This window comes from Panthera leo, chromosome D3, assembly GCF_018350215.1.
Source record: "Panthera leo isolate Ple1 chromosome D3, P.leo_Ple1_pat1.1, whole genome shotgun sequence".
NCBI classification, from domain to species: Eukaryota; Metazoa; Chordata; class Mammalia; order Carnivora; family Felidae; genus Panthera; species Panthera leo.
The window spans coordinates 57,361,590-57,376,311 of NC_056690.1; the positions used below are offsets into that span (position 1 = coordinate 57,361,590).

General features: G+C 38.3%; 1 protein-coding gene across 7 annotated transcripts in view; it reads right to left on the reverse strand.

The window, feature by feature from the left end:
* RPRD1A (regulation of nuclear pre-mRNA domain containing 1A) overlaps positions 1-12,309 on the reverse strand; it is a 69,780-nt gene extending 57,471 nt beyond the window's left edge. For all 7 annotated transcript variants that reach the window (XR_006195034.1, XR_006195033.1, XR_006195032.1 and 4 more), the window contains exon 1: positions 11,994-12,309. Coding sequence is in view for 3 of the 7 variants with exons in the window: in XM_042909574.1 (XP_042765508.1) it covers positions 11,994-12,144 (151 nt within the window). In the remaining 4 variants the exon portion in view is untranslated. The remainder of the gene's footprint in view (positions 1-11,993) is intronic.
* Positions 12,310-14,722: the final 2,413 nt, after the last annotated feature.

A 14,722-nucleotide genomic window follows, 5' to 3' on the forward strand; every position in this document is an offset into this window, starting at 1 on the left:
ACATAAATTTGACACTTAGAAAAAATGGACTATAGTTCCTCAAGAAAAACACAAACCACTGCAAACTCACCAAATATATGAATATACAGAAAATATACAGAAAACCAAATATATGAATATACAGAAAATATATAGAAAACCTAAACAGCCCTGTAACAATTAATAAAATTGACTATGCAACTTTTTAACTCCCAAAAAAGAACTTTCCGGATCCAGATAGTTTCTGCCAAATAATTCTACCAAGCATTTAAAGAAGAATTTTAAAAATTCTACACCTCTTCCAGAAAATAGGGGAACAAACCTCAATTCATTTTATGAAGTTAGTGCTACTCTGATTTCAAAACAAGACACACATGTGCATGCGCGCGCGCGCACACGCACGCACACACACACACACACACACACACACTGTAGACCAACAGTCCTCCTGAATACAGATGTAAATACCCTTAACAAAATTAAGCAAACAGAATTCAGCTATATATATACGTAAAGAATTAACAACCACAAACAAGTGGGATCTATTGTAGGGATGCACAGCTGGTTCAAGATTTGAAAACTGATCAACATAATGCACCATATTAACAGGCTAAGGAAAATAAATCACTTGATCAAATTGATGCAAAAAAGGCTTTTGACAAATTTCACCAACATTTTATTTTAGTATCTCTCAAAAACCAGGAACAGAGAGGAAGTTCCTCAACTGGATACAGAATCTAAAAATAAAACTACAGCTAACACTATACGTAATGGTGAAAACACTGCTTACCCACTAAGGAAAAAGACAAGGATGTCCACTCATCATTCTTATTCAACACTGTGCCTGACATGCCAGCAAGTTCAATAAGGTAAGAAAAAGAAAAAACCACAGAGGTCAAAGATGAAAAAATAAAACCATACCCATTTGCAGATGACATGACTGTCTACACAGAAAATCCCAAGGAAACCTACCAAAAAAACTCCTACAGCTAATAAGTATGTTCAGCAAGGTCACACAAAACAAGATAAATACTTTTTTTAAAGCTTATTTATTTTTGGAAAAGAGAAAGAGTGCACACGCAAGTGGGGTAGGGTCAGAGAAATAGAGAATCCCAAGCAGGCTCTGCACAGATAGTAAAGAAAGGGGAAGATATGCCATGTTTATAGATTGGAAGACTCAGAGTAATAAAGGCCAATTCTCCCTACACTGATATACAAGATTAAAGAACCCTTATCAAAATCCCATCAAAATAATTTTTATTGATATAGACAAGAATATTTTAAAGTCTATACAGAAGAACAAAGGAACTAGAATAGCTATAATAATTTTGAAAAATATAGAATAAGTTTACTCAATTTCAAGATTTATTACATAGTTATAATAAAGACTATGTGTGATATTTATTGGTACAGGAAAAGACACACGGATCAATAGAATAGAGAACCCAGAAAAAGATGCATACAAATAAGCCCAAGTCAATTTTAACAAAGATGCAGAAGTAATTCAATGAAAGAAAGACAGCCTTTGAACAAACTGTACTGGAGATTCTGAACATCCACATACAAAAACTGAACCTTGACCTAAATTTCACCCCTTCCACAAAAATCGACTGAAAAGGCATCATGGACTTAAATGTAAAACTATATAAACATTTTAGAACAAAATGTAGAAGAAATCTTCAAAATACAGGGCCAAGCAAAGCTCTTAAACTTGATATCAAAAGCAAAATTCAGGGGCGTCTGGATGGCTCAGCTGGTTAAGCATCTGACTTGGTTTCAGTTCTGGTCATGATCTCATGGTTCGTGGGTTCAAGACCCACATGGGGCTCTGTGGTGACAGCGTGGAGCCTGCTTGAGATTTTCTGTCTCCCTCTCTCTGCCCCTTCCCTGCTGAGAAAAGGTCTAGGATGGATGATGATGCCAGTTGCAAAACAATGTGAAAATACACAGTGCCACTGAACTGCACATTTAAAAAATGGTTAAAATGGTAAGTGTATATTAATATAACCAAGAAAAAACATTAAAACATTAAATTTTATGTTACATATACTTTACCACAATAAAGAAATGTGCACGTGTGTGCACACACACAGAGTCATGCACTCAAGGGTCAAGATACAACAAAATTAGTAGTGTGCGCTGCTTTGATAAGCAGTCAGGAATGTGATACACTTTTCAGCTGTGAATGTCATGTGAAAGATACAATGAATTTCAGTAGAATGGTCCCTCTACCTTTATTAATATTTAGGCACTAACCGTTTTCACCCACACCTGCTTTTTACACTGACGTCAACACAGTAAAAAGGGGGAAAATATCTTAGAAGTATTACAAAAATAATTTTTACCTTGTGGACTCATACATTCCCTAAAAGGGTCTTGGTGATTCACTGACCACACTTTAAGAACCACTACCCTAAGAACTGATAAATATGGGAAAAGCAGAACAGTATGACAGACTGAAAATGGTGGAAATTTTCCAAGTTTTTCTCATTAAGGGAAATATTCATAACTGGAATTCATTATTTGTCTTAAAATGCTGGAAGTTCCTAAATCAGGCACTATCTTTAAAAGAAACTGTTTAAAAGCAAAACATTAATACTCCTTCCAAGCTCTAAAAATCTCAGATTCTACACACTTTCCAACATTCATTAACTCATCACGTATTTTACTTCATGCTAGATTCTGAGGCAACGAAGAAATAGGCTCAGTCCTCTAGCAATAGGAAACTCAACACAGAACCATTAAAATACAGTACAATTAGTAGTATAAGAATAGCAGTAGCAAGTACTTGATGTCAGAGTTGGGAGACCCAACAAATTTGAAAGAAGACCACTGAAATGGGAGTGTGGAGAACAGAAAGAAAAAGAATGAAGAAAAATGAACAGAACCTTAGGGTTCTGTGGCACACCATCAATACAACAAACACACACATTACAAGAATCCCAGAAGGGAGGAGGGTGCATAAAGAATATCTGAAGAAACAATGGCCAAAAATGTCCCCAAATCTAGGAAAGACATGAATCTACAAATCCAAGGATTTCAATGAACTCGAAGTAGGATAAACTCAAAGAGACCCACACTGAGACACAGAATCAAACTTTAAGGCAAAGAATTATGAAAACAGCAAGAAATGACTCACTTTCACGCACAAAAGAGACTCAATAAGACTGAGTAACAAGGACAGCCAACTTATCAGAAACTATGGAGGCCAAAAGATGCCAAAAAATACTGAAAGAAATCTGGCAAAACTATCTTTCAATACAAAGGAGAAAATAAGACATATTAACCTAAACAACAGCTGAGGGATTTTGTCACTAGCAGATCTGTCCTACAAGAAATGGTAAAAAGACTCCGGCAGCCTGAAATGAAAGGATGTTAGATAGTAACTAGAAGAATATAAATAAAGATCATCAGTAAAGGTAACTATATAATTAAATATAAAAGCCAGTATTAATTGATGTTTTAATCTGTAACCCTCTTTTTGTTTCCTATATGACTTAAAAGACAAATATATAGAACAGCAATTTTAAGTCTTTTAATGGGCACACAACTTACAAAGATGTAACTTGTGACAGTAATAACAAAGGGGGGGGGAGACAGCTCTATAGGAACAGTTTTTGTATGCTATTGAAGAAAAGTTAGTATCAATTCAAACTAGATCATTATAAATTTAGGATGTTAACTGGAATTTTTATTCCCAAAAAAGCATTAGGGACTATAAATGGACAATTAACTCTTCCTGGGGACTAGGGGAAGCTGCAGAGAGGAGTAGGTAGACACCAGAGCTTAGAGGCTAAGAGACAGAGTAGAAATAGAAACAGAGTATATAAAAGCACAGAGACACATAAAAGTGTAAGGTGTTTATAGGACTTTTTTTTTTTTAGGAAATTACATAACAAAATTAACCACATTAAAGTATCTAATTCAGCAGCAGTTAGTGCATTCATAAAGTTCCACAACCATCACCTATACAGTATTTAGTTCCAAAACATTTTTGTCATGCCCCCAGATGACCTCATACCCATTAAAGTCGTCCATTTTCCATTCCTCCCCTCCTCCCAGCTCCTGACAACCACTTTCTATCTCTGTGGATTTATCTCTTCTGAATATTTCATATGAATACAATCATAAAATGTTACCTTTTGTCTCTGGTTTCTTTCACTTCACATGTTTTTGAGGTTCATTCACAATGTGGCAGAATTAGCCCTTCATTCCTTTTTATTTACTGGCTGAATACTATCCTACTGCATGAATTCCACTGCACCATATAAATTCATTCATCCATTGATGGACATTCAGGTTGTTCCACCTTTTGGTACTCTGAATAGCACTGCTATAAGCAGTCTTGTAAAATATATGTTTGAATCCTTGAATATTTCAACTCTTTGAACATATACCTACAAGTGGAATTACTGGGTCATATGGTAATTCTATGCTAACACTGGTAAGGAGGACAAGCAGATGGCTGAAGAGACTAAACACAAGGAAATTAGATGGGAGGCTATTGCAAGGGTGTTAGTGAAAGATGAGGACTTGGGCAGTAGAGATAGTGCTAAAATAGCAACAAAATAGCTCAAGGTGAGGCACGTATGGAAAGGGGCCAAGCCAAACTTAAAGTTCTGAGCTTAGGCAACTGGTGGACAGTAATGTCTTTCACTGGAACAGGAAAGCCCCCCCCCAAAAAAAAACAAAACAAAACAAAACCAAAAAAACAGTGGGATGAGAGTGGGGAAAGATGACATAAAGGGTTGTTTTGTGCACGGTGAGTTTGTAGTGCTCAAGAAATACCATTCAGTAACATTGAAACAGGGGCTAAAAAAAGGGATCACTAAGTGTGATCAGCATATTGATGTTTCTACCATCACTTAACATCTAAAGCACCAAATTATAAACACATAAAATGAAATTATTTTTAGTCATGAAGAGTTTTCTATGTGCTATATGTTAGTTATAGCATATCAACTGCTTTTTAAAAATTCTCAAACAGGGACTTATTTGGATTAAATCCACAATTAATATAGTTGATTTACTAATGAAATCGTAGTAAATCCAGATAAAGCTGCTATGTTATGAGGGTCCTCCAGAGAAACATAACCAATAAAATATGTGTGTATATACATATAAAGAGATTATAATATTAAAAGGAAGTAGCTTATAAGATTATAGACGCTGACAAGTCCCAAGATCTGCAGCTAGGTCCCGTGGGTCCCGTCTGCAAGCAGCTCCAGACCCAGGAAGAGTCCATGTTTCAGTGTGAGTCCAAAGGCAAGAAAGAACAGTCAGGCAGGAAGAGTTCCCTCTTACTTACAGGAAGGTCAGCCTTTTTTAATTCAGGCCTCCAACTGACAGAGGTCAACTCACATTAAAGGAGGGCAATCTGCTTTACTCAGTCTATACATTCAAATGTTAAATTTCCAGAAATTACTTCACAAACATACTGTATGACCCAATATCTAGCTGCCTCGTGGCCCAGTCGGCATGACACATAAAATTAACCATCATTAAGTGCTGTTAAAGATAATAATTCATGATACTCTGCTAAGAAAACTGAATTTTCTGATAAGCAAAAATATGGTCCTTGACTACCCAAATAAATTTCAGTTATTTTAAAAAGTAATATATAAAACAGAATACAGTACACAGTACGATTTGTACAAATACTAATGAAACAAACACTGTTGAGTAGATGAGGATTTTAAGCCACGCTCTTGAAGCAGATTGATGTTCCCTGAGCTAGACCAAAGCATGCCATCACAAAAATCAACTAAGGCAAGCCATTTTCTCAATTTGCAAAAAATATTTTTTCAGTTTTAAGTCTTTCTGTGTAATGTGGCTTAATCCTTTGACACATCCTTCTGTTAGTCTGTACTAGAATTAAACAAGATACATTTAGCACAAAATTATTCTAAAGTTAAGGGTGCACTGCACAATAGTCTTTACAAACCTTTATAAATATCAAGAACTGATATATAAACAAGCTTGAGAACCACTTATTTAAAGAATTATAATAAATACATTTAGAGTAAGACAGCATGATTCTCAGCCTAAAATGATTTACCATTAAAAAGATGTGAATTCTCTTTAAGCTAATATATAAACTGAAAAGGTCATGATCTCACAGTTTGTGAGTTCGAGCCCCGCACCAGGCTCTGTGCTGACTTGTAGTCTGGAGCCTGCTTCAGATTGTCTCTCTCTCTGCCCTTCCTCCACTCATGCTCGCGCGCTCTCTCTCTCTCTCTCTCAAAAATAAATAAACATTAAAAAAAATGGTACAATACACTAAGGCCTAACCATTTCTATCATGGTCTCTCTTTTTTTTTTTTTAATGAAATTACTTTAAAAAAAATTTTTTTTTAACATTTATTCATATTTTGAGACACAGAGCATGGGGGGGGGGGGGGGGGGGTAGGGGCAGAGAGAGAGGGAGACAGAATCCAAAGAAGGCTCCAGGCTCTGAACTGACAGCACAGAGCCCGACCGCAGGGCTCGAACTCACAGACCGTGAGATCATGACCTGAGCCGAAGTCAGACGCTTAACTGACTGAGCCAACCAGGGGGCCCCTCTATTATGGTGTCTTAAGTCGGCTGAAACCATTAAGAAAAACACTAGAATATTTAGTAACAAAAATTAATATATAAATATTAATATTAAAAACAGACCCATCCTATATGTTCATCAATAAAGAAACAGTTATAAATTTTGATGCGTCCAAAAAACAGAATACAATGCAGTATTTTTTTTTTAATGAAGCAACACCATTTTTATCAATATGCAACAATCTGAAAGATATATTAAAAGGAAGCAAAGCAAAGCAAAGTCTACATGTTGGTCTATGTAATACTCTACCATTTGTCTAAACAAGAAAGAAAAAAATTACATATATGACTGTATATACATAGAAAATTCTGGAAAAATATATAAACTGTTAAATTGATTCTAGGTGGGGAAAATCTGTGGGTAAAGAAGAGAAGAATAATCGGAAGGAGTCTTACCCCTCTTTATAACCTTTTTTGGCTTTTGAATTTTACATTATGTGCATGTTGTTACTAAGATATATCTGTGTATTTTTTAATACACCTGGAAAGTCCAAGCATCTAATGTAAGCACAGTAAAATTTTTACTTAATTTCTCAGTTATTAAAGAAGGGACTAAGGAAAAATTATAAAAAGAAGATTCTAGGTACCTGAGAGCAGCCAAGAGTTATGCTACAGAACCAAAAATGACCAAATGACCTAGAAGCCAGCAAGGTAACTAAATAATTCATTATAATCCTCCTAACGCATTTTATAAACATAAAAATTTCAAATATCTTATGGGCACACGGGTGGCTCAGTCCGTTAAGTGTCCAACTCTTGATTGCAGCTCAGGTCATGATCTCACAATTTGTGCGATCAAGCCCCGAGTCCAGCTCCATACTGAGCATGGAGCCTGCTTGAGATTCTCTCTCTCTCAAAATAAATAAACATTAAAAAATATGTATCTTAGGGGTGCTTGGGTGGCTCAGTCGGTTAAGTGTCCAACTTCAGCTCAGGTCACGATCTCATGGTTTGTGACTTCTAGCCCCATGTCGGGCTCTGTGCTGACAGCTCAAAGCCTGGAGCCCACTTCAGATTCTGTGTCTCCCTCTGTTTGCCCCTCCACTGCTTGCACTTACTCTCTCACATTGTCTCAAAAATAAATAAACATTAAAAAAAAAAAAAAAAAAAAGAGATACAAAGATTTGCAAAAATGTAAATCACTCCAATCCTTAATATTTTTAGGAAATCGTTATCTTTTACTAAATGTTATTTTACATTAACATGAAATCAATTTGGGGCACCTGGGTGGCTCAGTCGGTTAGGTGTCCAACTTCAGCTCAGGTCATGATCTCACAGTTCATAAGTTCAAGCCCAGCCTGTGTCAGGCTCTGTGCTGACATCTCAGAGCCTAGAGCCTGCTTGGAATTCTCTGTGTGTGTGTCTCTCTCTGCCCTTCCCTTCCCCCCTTTCAAAAATAAAAAAACATTTTAAAAAAATGTAAAAATGGGCAAGAATCTGAACAAACATTTCTCCAAAGTCAACATACAAATAGCCTTAAGCACATGTAAATGTGCTCAATATCCTTAGCCATCAGGAAAATACATATGAAAACCACAATCATACTTTACAACCCAATAGGATGGCTACAAAAAAGACAGGTAATACAAGTGCTGACAAAGGTGTAGAAAAATTGGATCCTCATACACTGCTGGTAGGAGTATATGAAGCAGTCACTGTGGAAAAGTCTGGCAGTTCCTCAGAAGGTTAAACATAGAGTTTCTGTATGACCTAGCAATTCCACCCATAGGTATATATTCAAAAAAATGAAAAAACATTCACACAAAAACCTGTATGCAAACGTTCATAGCAATATTACTCATAATAGCAAAAAGCATAAATAACCAAATGTCTTATCAACTGATCAATGGATAAATCCATATAATGGATTATTATTTGGCCATGAAAAGGAATGAAAAATGCTACAACACAGATGAGCCTGGAAAACATTATACTAATCAAAGGAAATCAAGCACAAAGGATGACATGTTGTATACTTCCACTATGTGAAATGCTAAGAATAGGCAAATCTATAGACAACACAAACTAATGGATGCCTAAGGCTAGGGAAAGTGGAGGGGTTTGGGGGATAATGGCTAAAAGGCACAGGGTTTCTTTCTGGGTGATGAAAATGTTTTAAAATTGACTATGGTGGTGGTCTCACAACTTTACGATACACTAAAAACCACTGAACTATACACTTTAAATGAGTGATTGTATGATACGTTAATTATATCTCAATAAAGCAGTTAGAAAACAACAAAATCCTTACGTTTTTTGGTTACACTCTATCACATTTCTCAGGGAAAAATATGGCTACTTTATAGTCTTCATAAAGGCCTTGGGATATATACCTGCAAACAGAAATTCTTTTTTTGTCCCCACCCCAGAAATTCTTTAAAAGAGGCAAAAATAAGGAAGGTAGAACAAAAAAGGAAATCTTCATAACTGGATAATTACCATGTGTGACATTACCATTTTACCTGATTCTTACATTTTGAACAGTAATTTTTCCTACCCATGTCACATTTGTCTTCTTTAATCACTTCAAGAAACTAAAGAATGCCAAGCTTAATACAAAATGTTCTACTGATTTTACTTATTGATTTCTTTATTTCAAATTTGACCAATTCCTTTTATAAATATTTATTTTATAGAGATTATGTGAGGATTCACAATATCACAGTAAGATGGTAAGATAAAACAATGCTGATATTCAGTTAACCATTCGCCTTATCATTATGCTACAGGCCATGGAGGATCCTAAAGCTGATGAGGAGGGATGCTGCGGTGGCTCAGTCAGTTAAGAGTCCAACTTCGGCTCAGATCATGATTCCTCACTTCATCAGTTCGACCCCCACGTCAGGCTCTGTGCTAACAGCTCAGAGCCTGGAGACTATTTTGAAATCTGTGTGTGTGTGTCTCTCTCTCTCTCTCTCTGCCCCTCCCCAACTTGCGCGCATGCGTGCGCACACAAACTCTCTCTCTCTCTCTCTCTCCTCTCAAAAATAAACACTAAAAAAAAATAAAGTTGATGAGCAAAACACTGCAAAGGTGGGGGAACACAAAGGCTCTACCCTACAAAGGTACAGTCATGTCAAGGAAAGGAAACTTCTGGCAGATAATGCAAAACCAAACAAAACTGCAGCAGCAGCAGCATGATCATCATCACCATTACCACCATTACCATCATTACCATCATCACCATCATCACCCAACACCACTCTCCTCCTACAGTATCTATTTATATGCCTTCAATTTTTGTCTAATTATAAATCGTTTAAACATATGGAAATAACCCCAAGCCCAGTTAATAGCACATCTTATCACTTTCCCACAGGTATCAAATGATTTAAAAAAAATACGAAATGTAAGATACCACAGATCCATTTTCACTTCCTCTCTCCCTTATGGTAAGCACTATCTTGCAACGTGATGTTAATCATCACTATGCATGTTTTTCTAACTGTAACTACAGGTATCTGTGAACGAAGCAGAGTATTGTTCCTGCATGTTTTCAAACTTTACCAGATGGCATACTGGTCTGCACCTTGCTTTCTTAGCTCAACATTTTGCTTGTTTGTTGTTTTTTTAATTCAGTGATGTTGTTTCATGGAGCTCTAGTCTGTTCAGGAAAACTGCTGGTCCGTATTATATTCCATGAATGTTTCAATATATTCACCCACAGCTGTTTCTAATTTTGTTACTAAGAAGCTACAATAAACATAACTCCTTGAGGACATGTATTAGTTTCTAAGACACATTCCTAGAAGAACTGCTAGGTCAAAGGATATATACCTTCAACTTCATTAGGAAGTCATGGAGTTTATCTCCTTTTTACACTTCAACCAGTAGTGTAGGAGAGTTCCTGTTTCTCCCCATCTTCACCAATTCTTTTTTTTTTTTCATCTTCACCAATTCTTGCAAACTGAAGGGTATAAAGTGGTACCTCATTGGTTTATTCTTTCCTTATCAGTAAGATTAAGTATCATTCATTGGCCTTTCAGGTTTCTGCTCATGGGACACCTTTAATAGTACTGCCATTTTTCTATTGCTTTGTGGTAGTTCTTAAGATAGTCTGGGTACCAATCCTTTACTGATTATGTGTTTCTAATACTCTTCCCTAACCCCCAAAAAAGTATAAGCCTTTTGCTTATTTCGAAATCTAGTAAAGTATAGGAGCAAAGACAACTACTTCCTTCTCAGAGTTCAGCTATTTTCCAGATCTTTATATCTTATGTTTCTCAAACCTTTCTGGTCACTCACAGAAGATGAATTCCTCCCTGAGCACCAATACAGAGACACACATATGAACTGAAAAACCTCACTCCAAGGTCCATTTCTCTTAAGAGATTAACCACAAGCAAATACACAAGAAAAGGACAGTTTGTTTCCATTCCCTATAGCCAATGCCACATTTTAGCTCCCATGTTAATACATCACATGATACAGCTTTCATATAGGTCAGTAAACAAGCATCCATTTTGATTAATAATGGCTGTTAAAACCCCTAATTAATAAATAACCAGCATATCGATACATGAGAATGTCTGAAGCAATAACGAGAAGCGCACATTCTTTCGACGCAATGAATTAAGAATTACGGTTAAAACCCAGACTCTAAGCAAATGATTTAGTCTCACTGACAATCAGTTCTTACAGATAAAGTCGCTCTGCAGAAGTGAAATGATTCTGAGTATTTTAGCGAGAGCAGACTACTGCTCAAAAAAGTTAACTTCATTTACAGGACTGATGTTTTGCAAAACAAACATGCTGCCCTGAAAGTACATAATCATGGAGCAAGAAAAGACTTTAGGTGACTCAATGTAACTCCCTCATTTTCAGGTGAGGCAACCGCAATCCAGAAATTAATAATAAATTCACCGAATGCTAGTCCTCTAAAATCTACAAATTCAGGGCTCCTTCACTGCATCAGGCATGGATGCAATTTCACATTCCCCAATTCTAAAATTCCGATTCCTCTATTAATTTTTCAAGACTGAGTTGATGCGTTATAGAAATGATGGAATTAACTCCCATCCGCACGCCAATCTTTTCCTTTCCACTTCCCTTTTTTCACCCTTACCCTCCATTATAACCCACAGAATGAAAAAGATACCTGACTGCCTGAATTTCTGGCCCTAATTAGAGGCAGAGTCCTGAGTTCCTGGCTACGGCCTCTGTGTTAAATCAGAAGGAGTTGTGTTTTGTTTTGATCCTTCATTCCTTATGCAACAATACCTACTAACCGCAGGTTCTGCGGGAAGCGCAGTGCACGCCGCTCCTCCTAGCCGGCGGACCACCGACGCCAGGAAGCCGGGCACGCTGGGTAGGGCGGTGCCGGGCAGCGGGGAGCTGGGGTCGCTGGGGAAGTGGAGCTCGCGGGGAGGGGGGTCCCGGCGGCACCAGGGAACAGGCCGGGTGGCGGGGCGACTCACCTTTACGCAGCTCCCGCTCCCACACGGTGACGATGGGCCGGGAGTGCTTGCGGTGGTGGATGAGCCACAGGGACAAGGTCTGCACGCTCTGCTGCGAGTTGCTCAACTCCGACAGCTTCTTCTCCAGCGCCGCCTCAGAGAAGGCTGACATCCCTCCGACACCGCGTTCACGCCGTCCCACGCGGTGGGGCTGAGGGGAGGAGAGTTTCGCCGCCCGCGCCGCGGCCTCGCCCCCTCACCCCACCCTTCCCCACGCCCTCACCACTGCTGCCGCCACATCCAAGACCGGCCGCAAACCAGCAAGATGGCGTCCGGCCGGCAGTGACGTCACGGCCGACCCACGCCCCGCCCACGGAAGAGGCGAGGCCAAGCGGCCGGTCCTCTGAGCGGAAGGGCGGGGCCAAAACTGGCGCTAGGGAGGCATGTGGGGGCGTGCCGCTTGGGCCAGGCTGGGGCGGAGTGGGGTTTGCCCAGTCTGGAACCCTCGTGGGTTAAAACTGCCAAGAAAGGAGTGATTAAAAATATCTACATAGGCGTGAATTGGCATAGCCAATTTGGAAGACTATTTGGCGTGATAATTACATTTTAAAATTACAATTTCCCTGTGACCCTGCACTTTCGCTAATTGCCCTCAGTGCTAGGGAAATCGCATGCTTGCCCAAGGAGCTGTATGCTAGTTTCTTGTCAGGCTTACTAACCCTAAAGAGATGGGACATTCACAACAGATAGATGGCTAAAAATTGTAATACTGCATATTACAGAGTACATGCAGCAGTTCAAAAGATTAATAAATCCAGTGGTGAATTGGAGGGTTTTTTTTTTTTTTAAGTTCCTGGGGGAAAATACAGTATAACATTTGTTTTTTTAATATAAAAGTGTATATTTTATATGAATTCATAAGTATGTAAATGCAGGGCAAAAAGTCTGGAAGAATATACACTACATTAATAGTGGTGTCAAAGGGAGGATCAGAATCGGAGTCCTTAAGCTAGGTTTCTATTGTTTTCATTTTTTTACAAGAATGGTTTCACATATTCCTTGTATAATTAAAAACTAATTTCAGAAATCCCATAATTGGGGCGCCTGGGTGGCTCAGTTGGTTGAGTGCCCAACTGCGGCTCAGGTCATGATCTCACAGCTTGTGAGATCAAGCCCCTTGTCGGGTTCTGTGCTGACAGCTCAGAGCCTGGAGCCTGCTTCAGATTCTGTCTCCTCTCTCTGCCCCTCCCCACTTGTGCTCTGTCTCTCTGTCTCTCAAAAATAAATAAATGTAAAAAAATAAAAAAAAAAAGAAATCCCATAATTAATCTAGCATTTTGACATATGACAAATGACATGATGTGTGACAAATCCATACGTTTTGACATAGTACTACAATAGTTCACAAAAGAAACAGGTACTGTCACATTCTAAATATTAATACAAACTTCTAGAAAGATACATAAAAAAACACAGGAATTCTTATCTTTTGAGAAGCAGTGTTCAAGAATTTTGCACCAACTGGGCATCAAATACATTTTTTGTTTGTTTGATCGTAAGTATAGTTTATCTTTCCCATTAAAAAAAAATAGCATTTATTTTTGAGAGACAGAGACAGAGCACAAGTGGGGGAGGGGGAGAGAGAGAGACACACACAGAATATGAGGCAGGCTCCAGTCTCTGAGCTGTCAGCACAGAGCCCAACGCAGGGCTTAAACCCAGGAACTGTGAGATCATGACCTGAACCGAAGTCATATGCTCAACCGACTAAGCCACCCAAGTGCCCCCCCCCCCCCCCCCATTTTTAATGTTACTACAGCTTGAGGTTCTGCCATACCTCAAAAGGTGAGATGACTTCTTTCTCTTCCTCTCACTCCTAGGTCTATTCCTGTCTCTACACTCTTGTCTTTCCCTATTGTACATCCTTTGTTTTTCCAATCTACTTAGTCTAGTTTTTAGCCTTCACTTTGTTCAGGTTTAACTTACCTGTCTTCTGAGACCTCAGTGTATCTTCTACACTATTCTCGTTCAGCCACCAGAATTCCTACATATCATCTCCCAAATTATGTCTTTACCTAAAATTCTGATTCTTCCCACTCCCTCCTTCTCTACCTCAATTCTACCTGAAATTTAAAGACCATCTTAAATTCCACCTTCTTTTCCTTCCCAGCCAGTTCAATGCATGTAAAAAGTTCCTTTACTGATTTGAATGCCTTCTTTAGCACTTACACTACTAATCTATGTTATGTATGCTTATATAGTTTATCTGTTCTCTCTCCAGCGAGATTTTGCTCTCAGTGACCCAGTAAAAGCACCAACTCTTCCGTCTGCCTTAGTCCTTGGTCTGATTTGGCTGTTCCTGCTCTGAACTTCTACAGTATTCTGTACATGTATGTGACATGGCTTTCCACACTAAGCTGTTAGTTCTATATTTACTGACATTGGTACTTATTGCTGTGTTTTAAAAATATTGGCTGTAACTGCATATGCCCTTAGATAATTATAACTTGTTTTCATAATATACTCTGACTATACTTCTTTAAAAAAAAAACCTTCAAATTATGTCACTTTCTTTTTTTTTTAAGTTTATTTATGTATTTTGAGAGAGCTAGAGACAAGCAGGGGAGGGGCAGAGAGGAGGTGGTCAGAGGATCTGAAGCAGGCTCTGTGCTGGCAGCATAGAGCCCTATGTAGGGCTCAAACTCACAAGCAGAAAGATCATGACCTGAGCCAAAGTCATGCTTAACTGA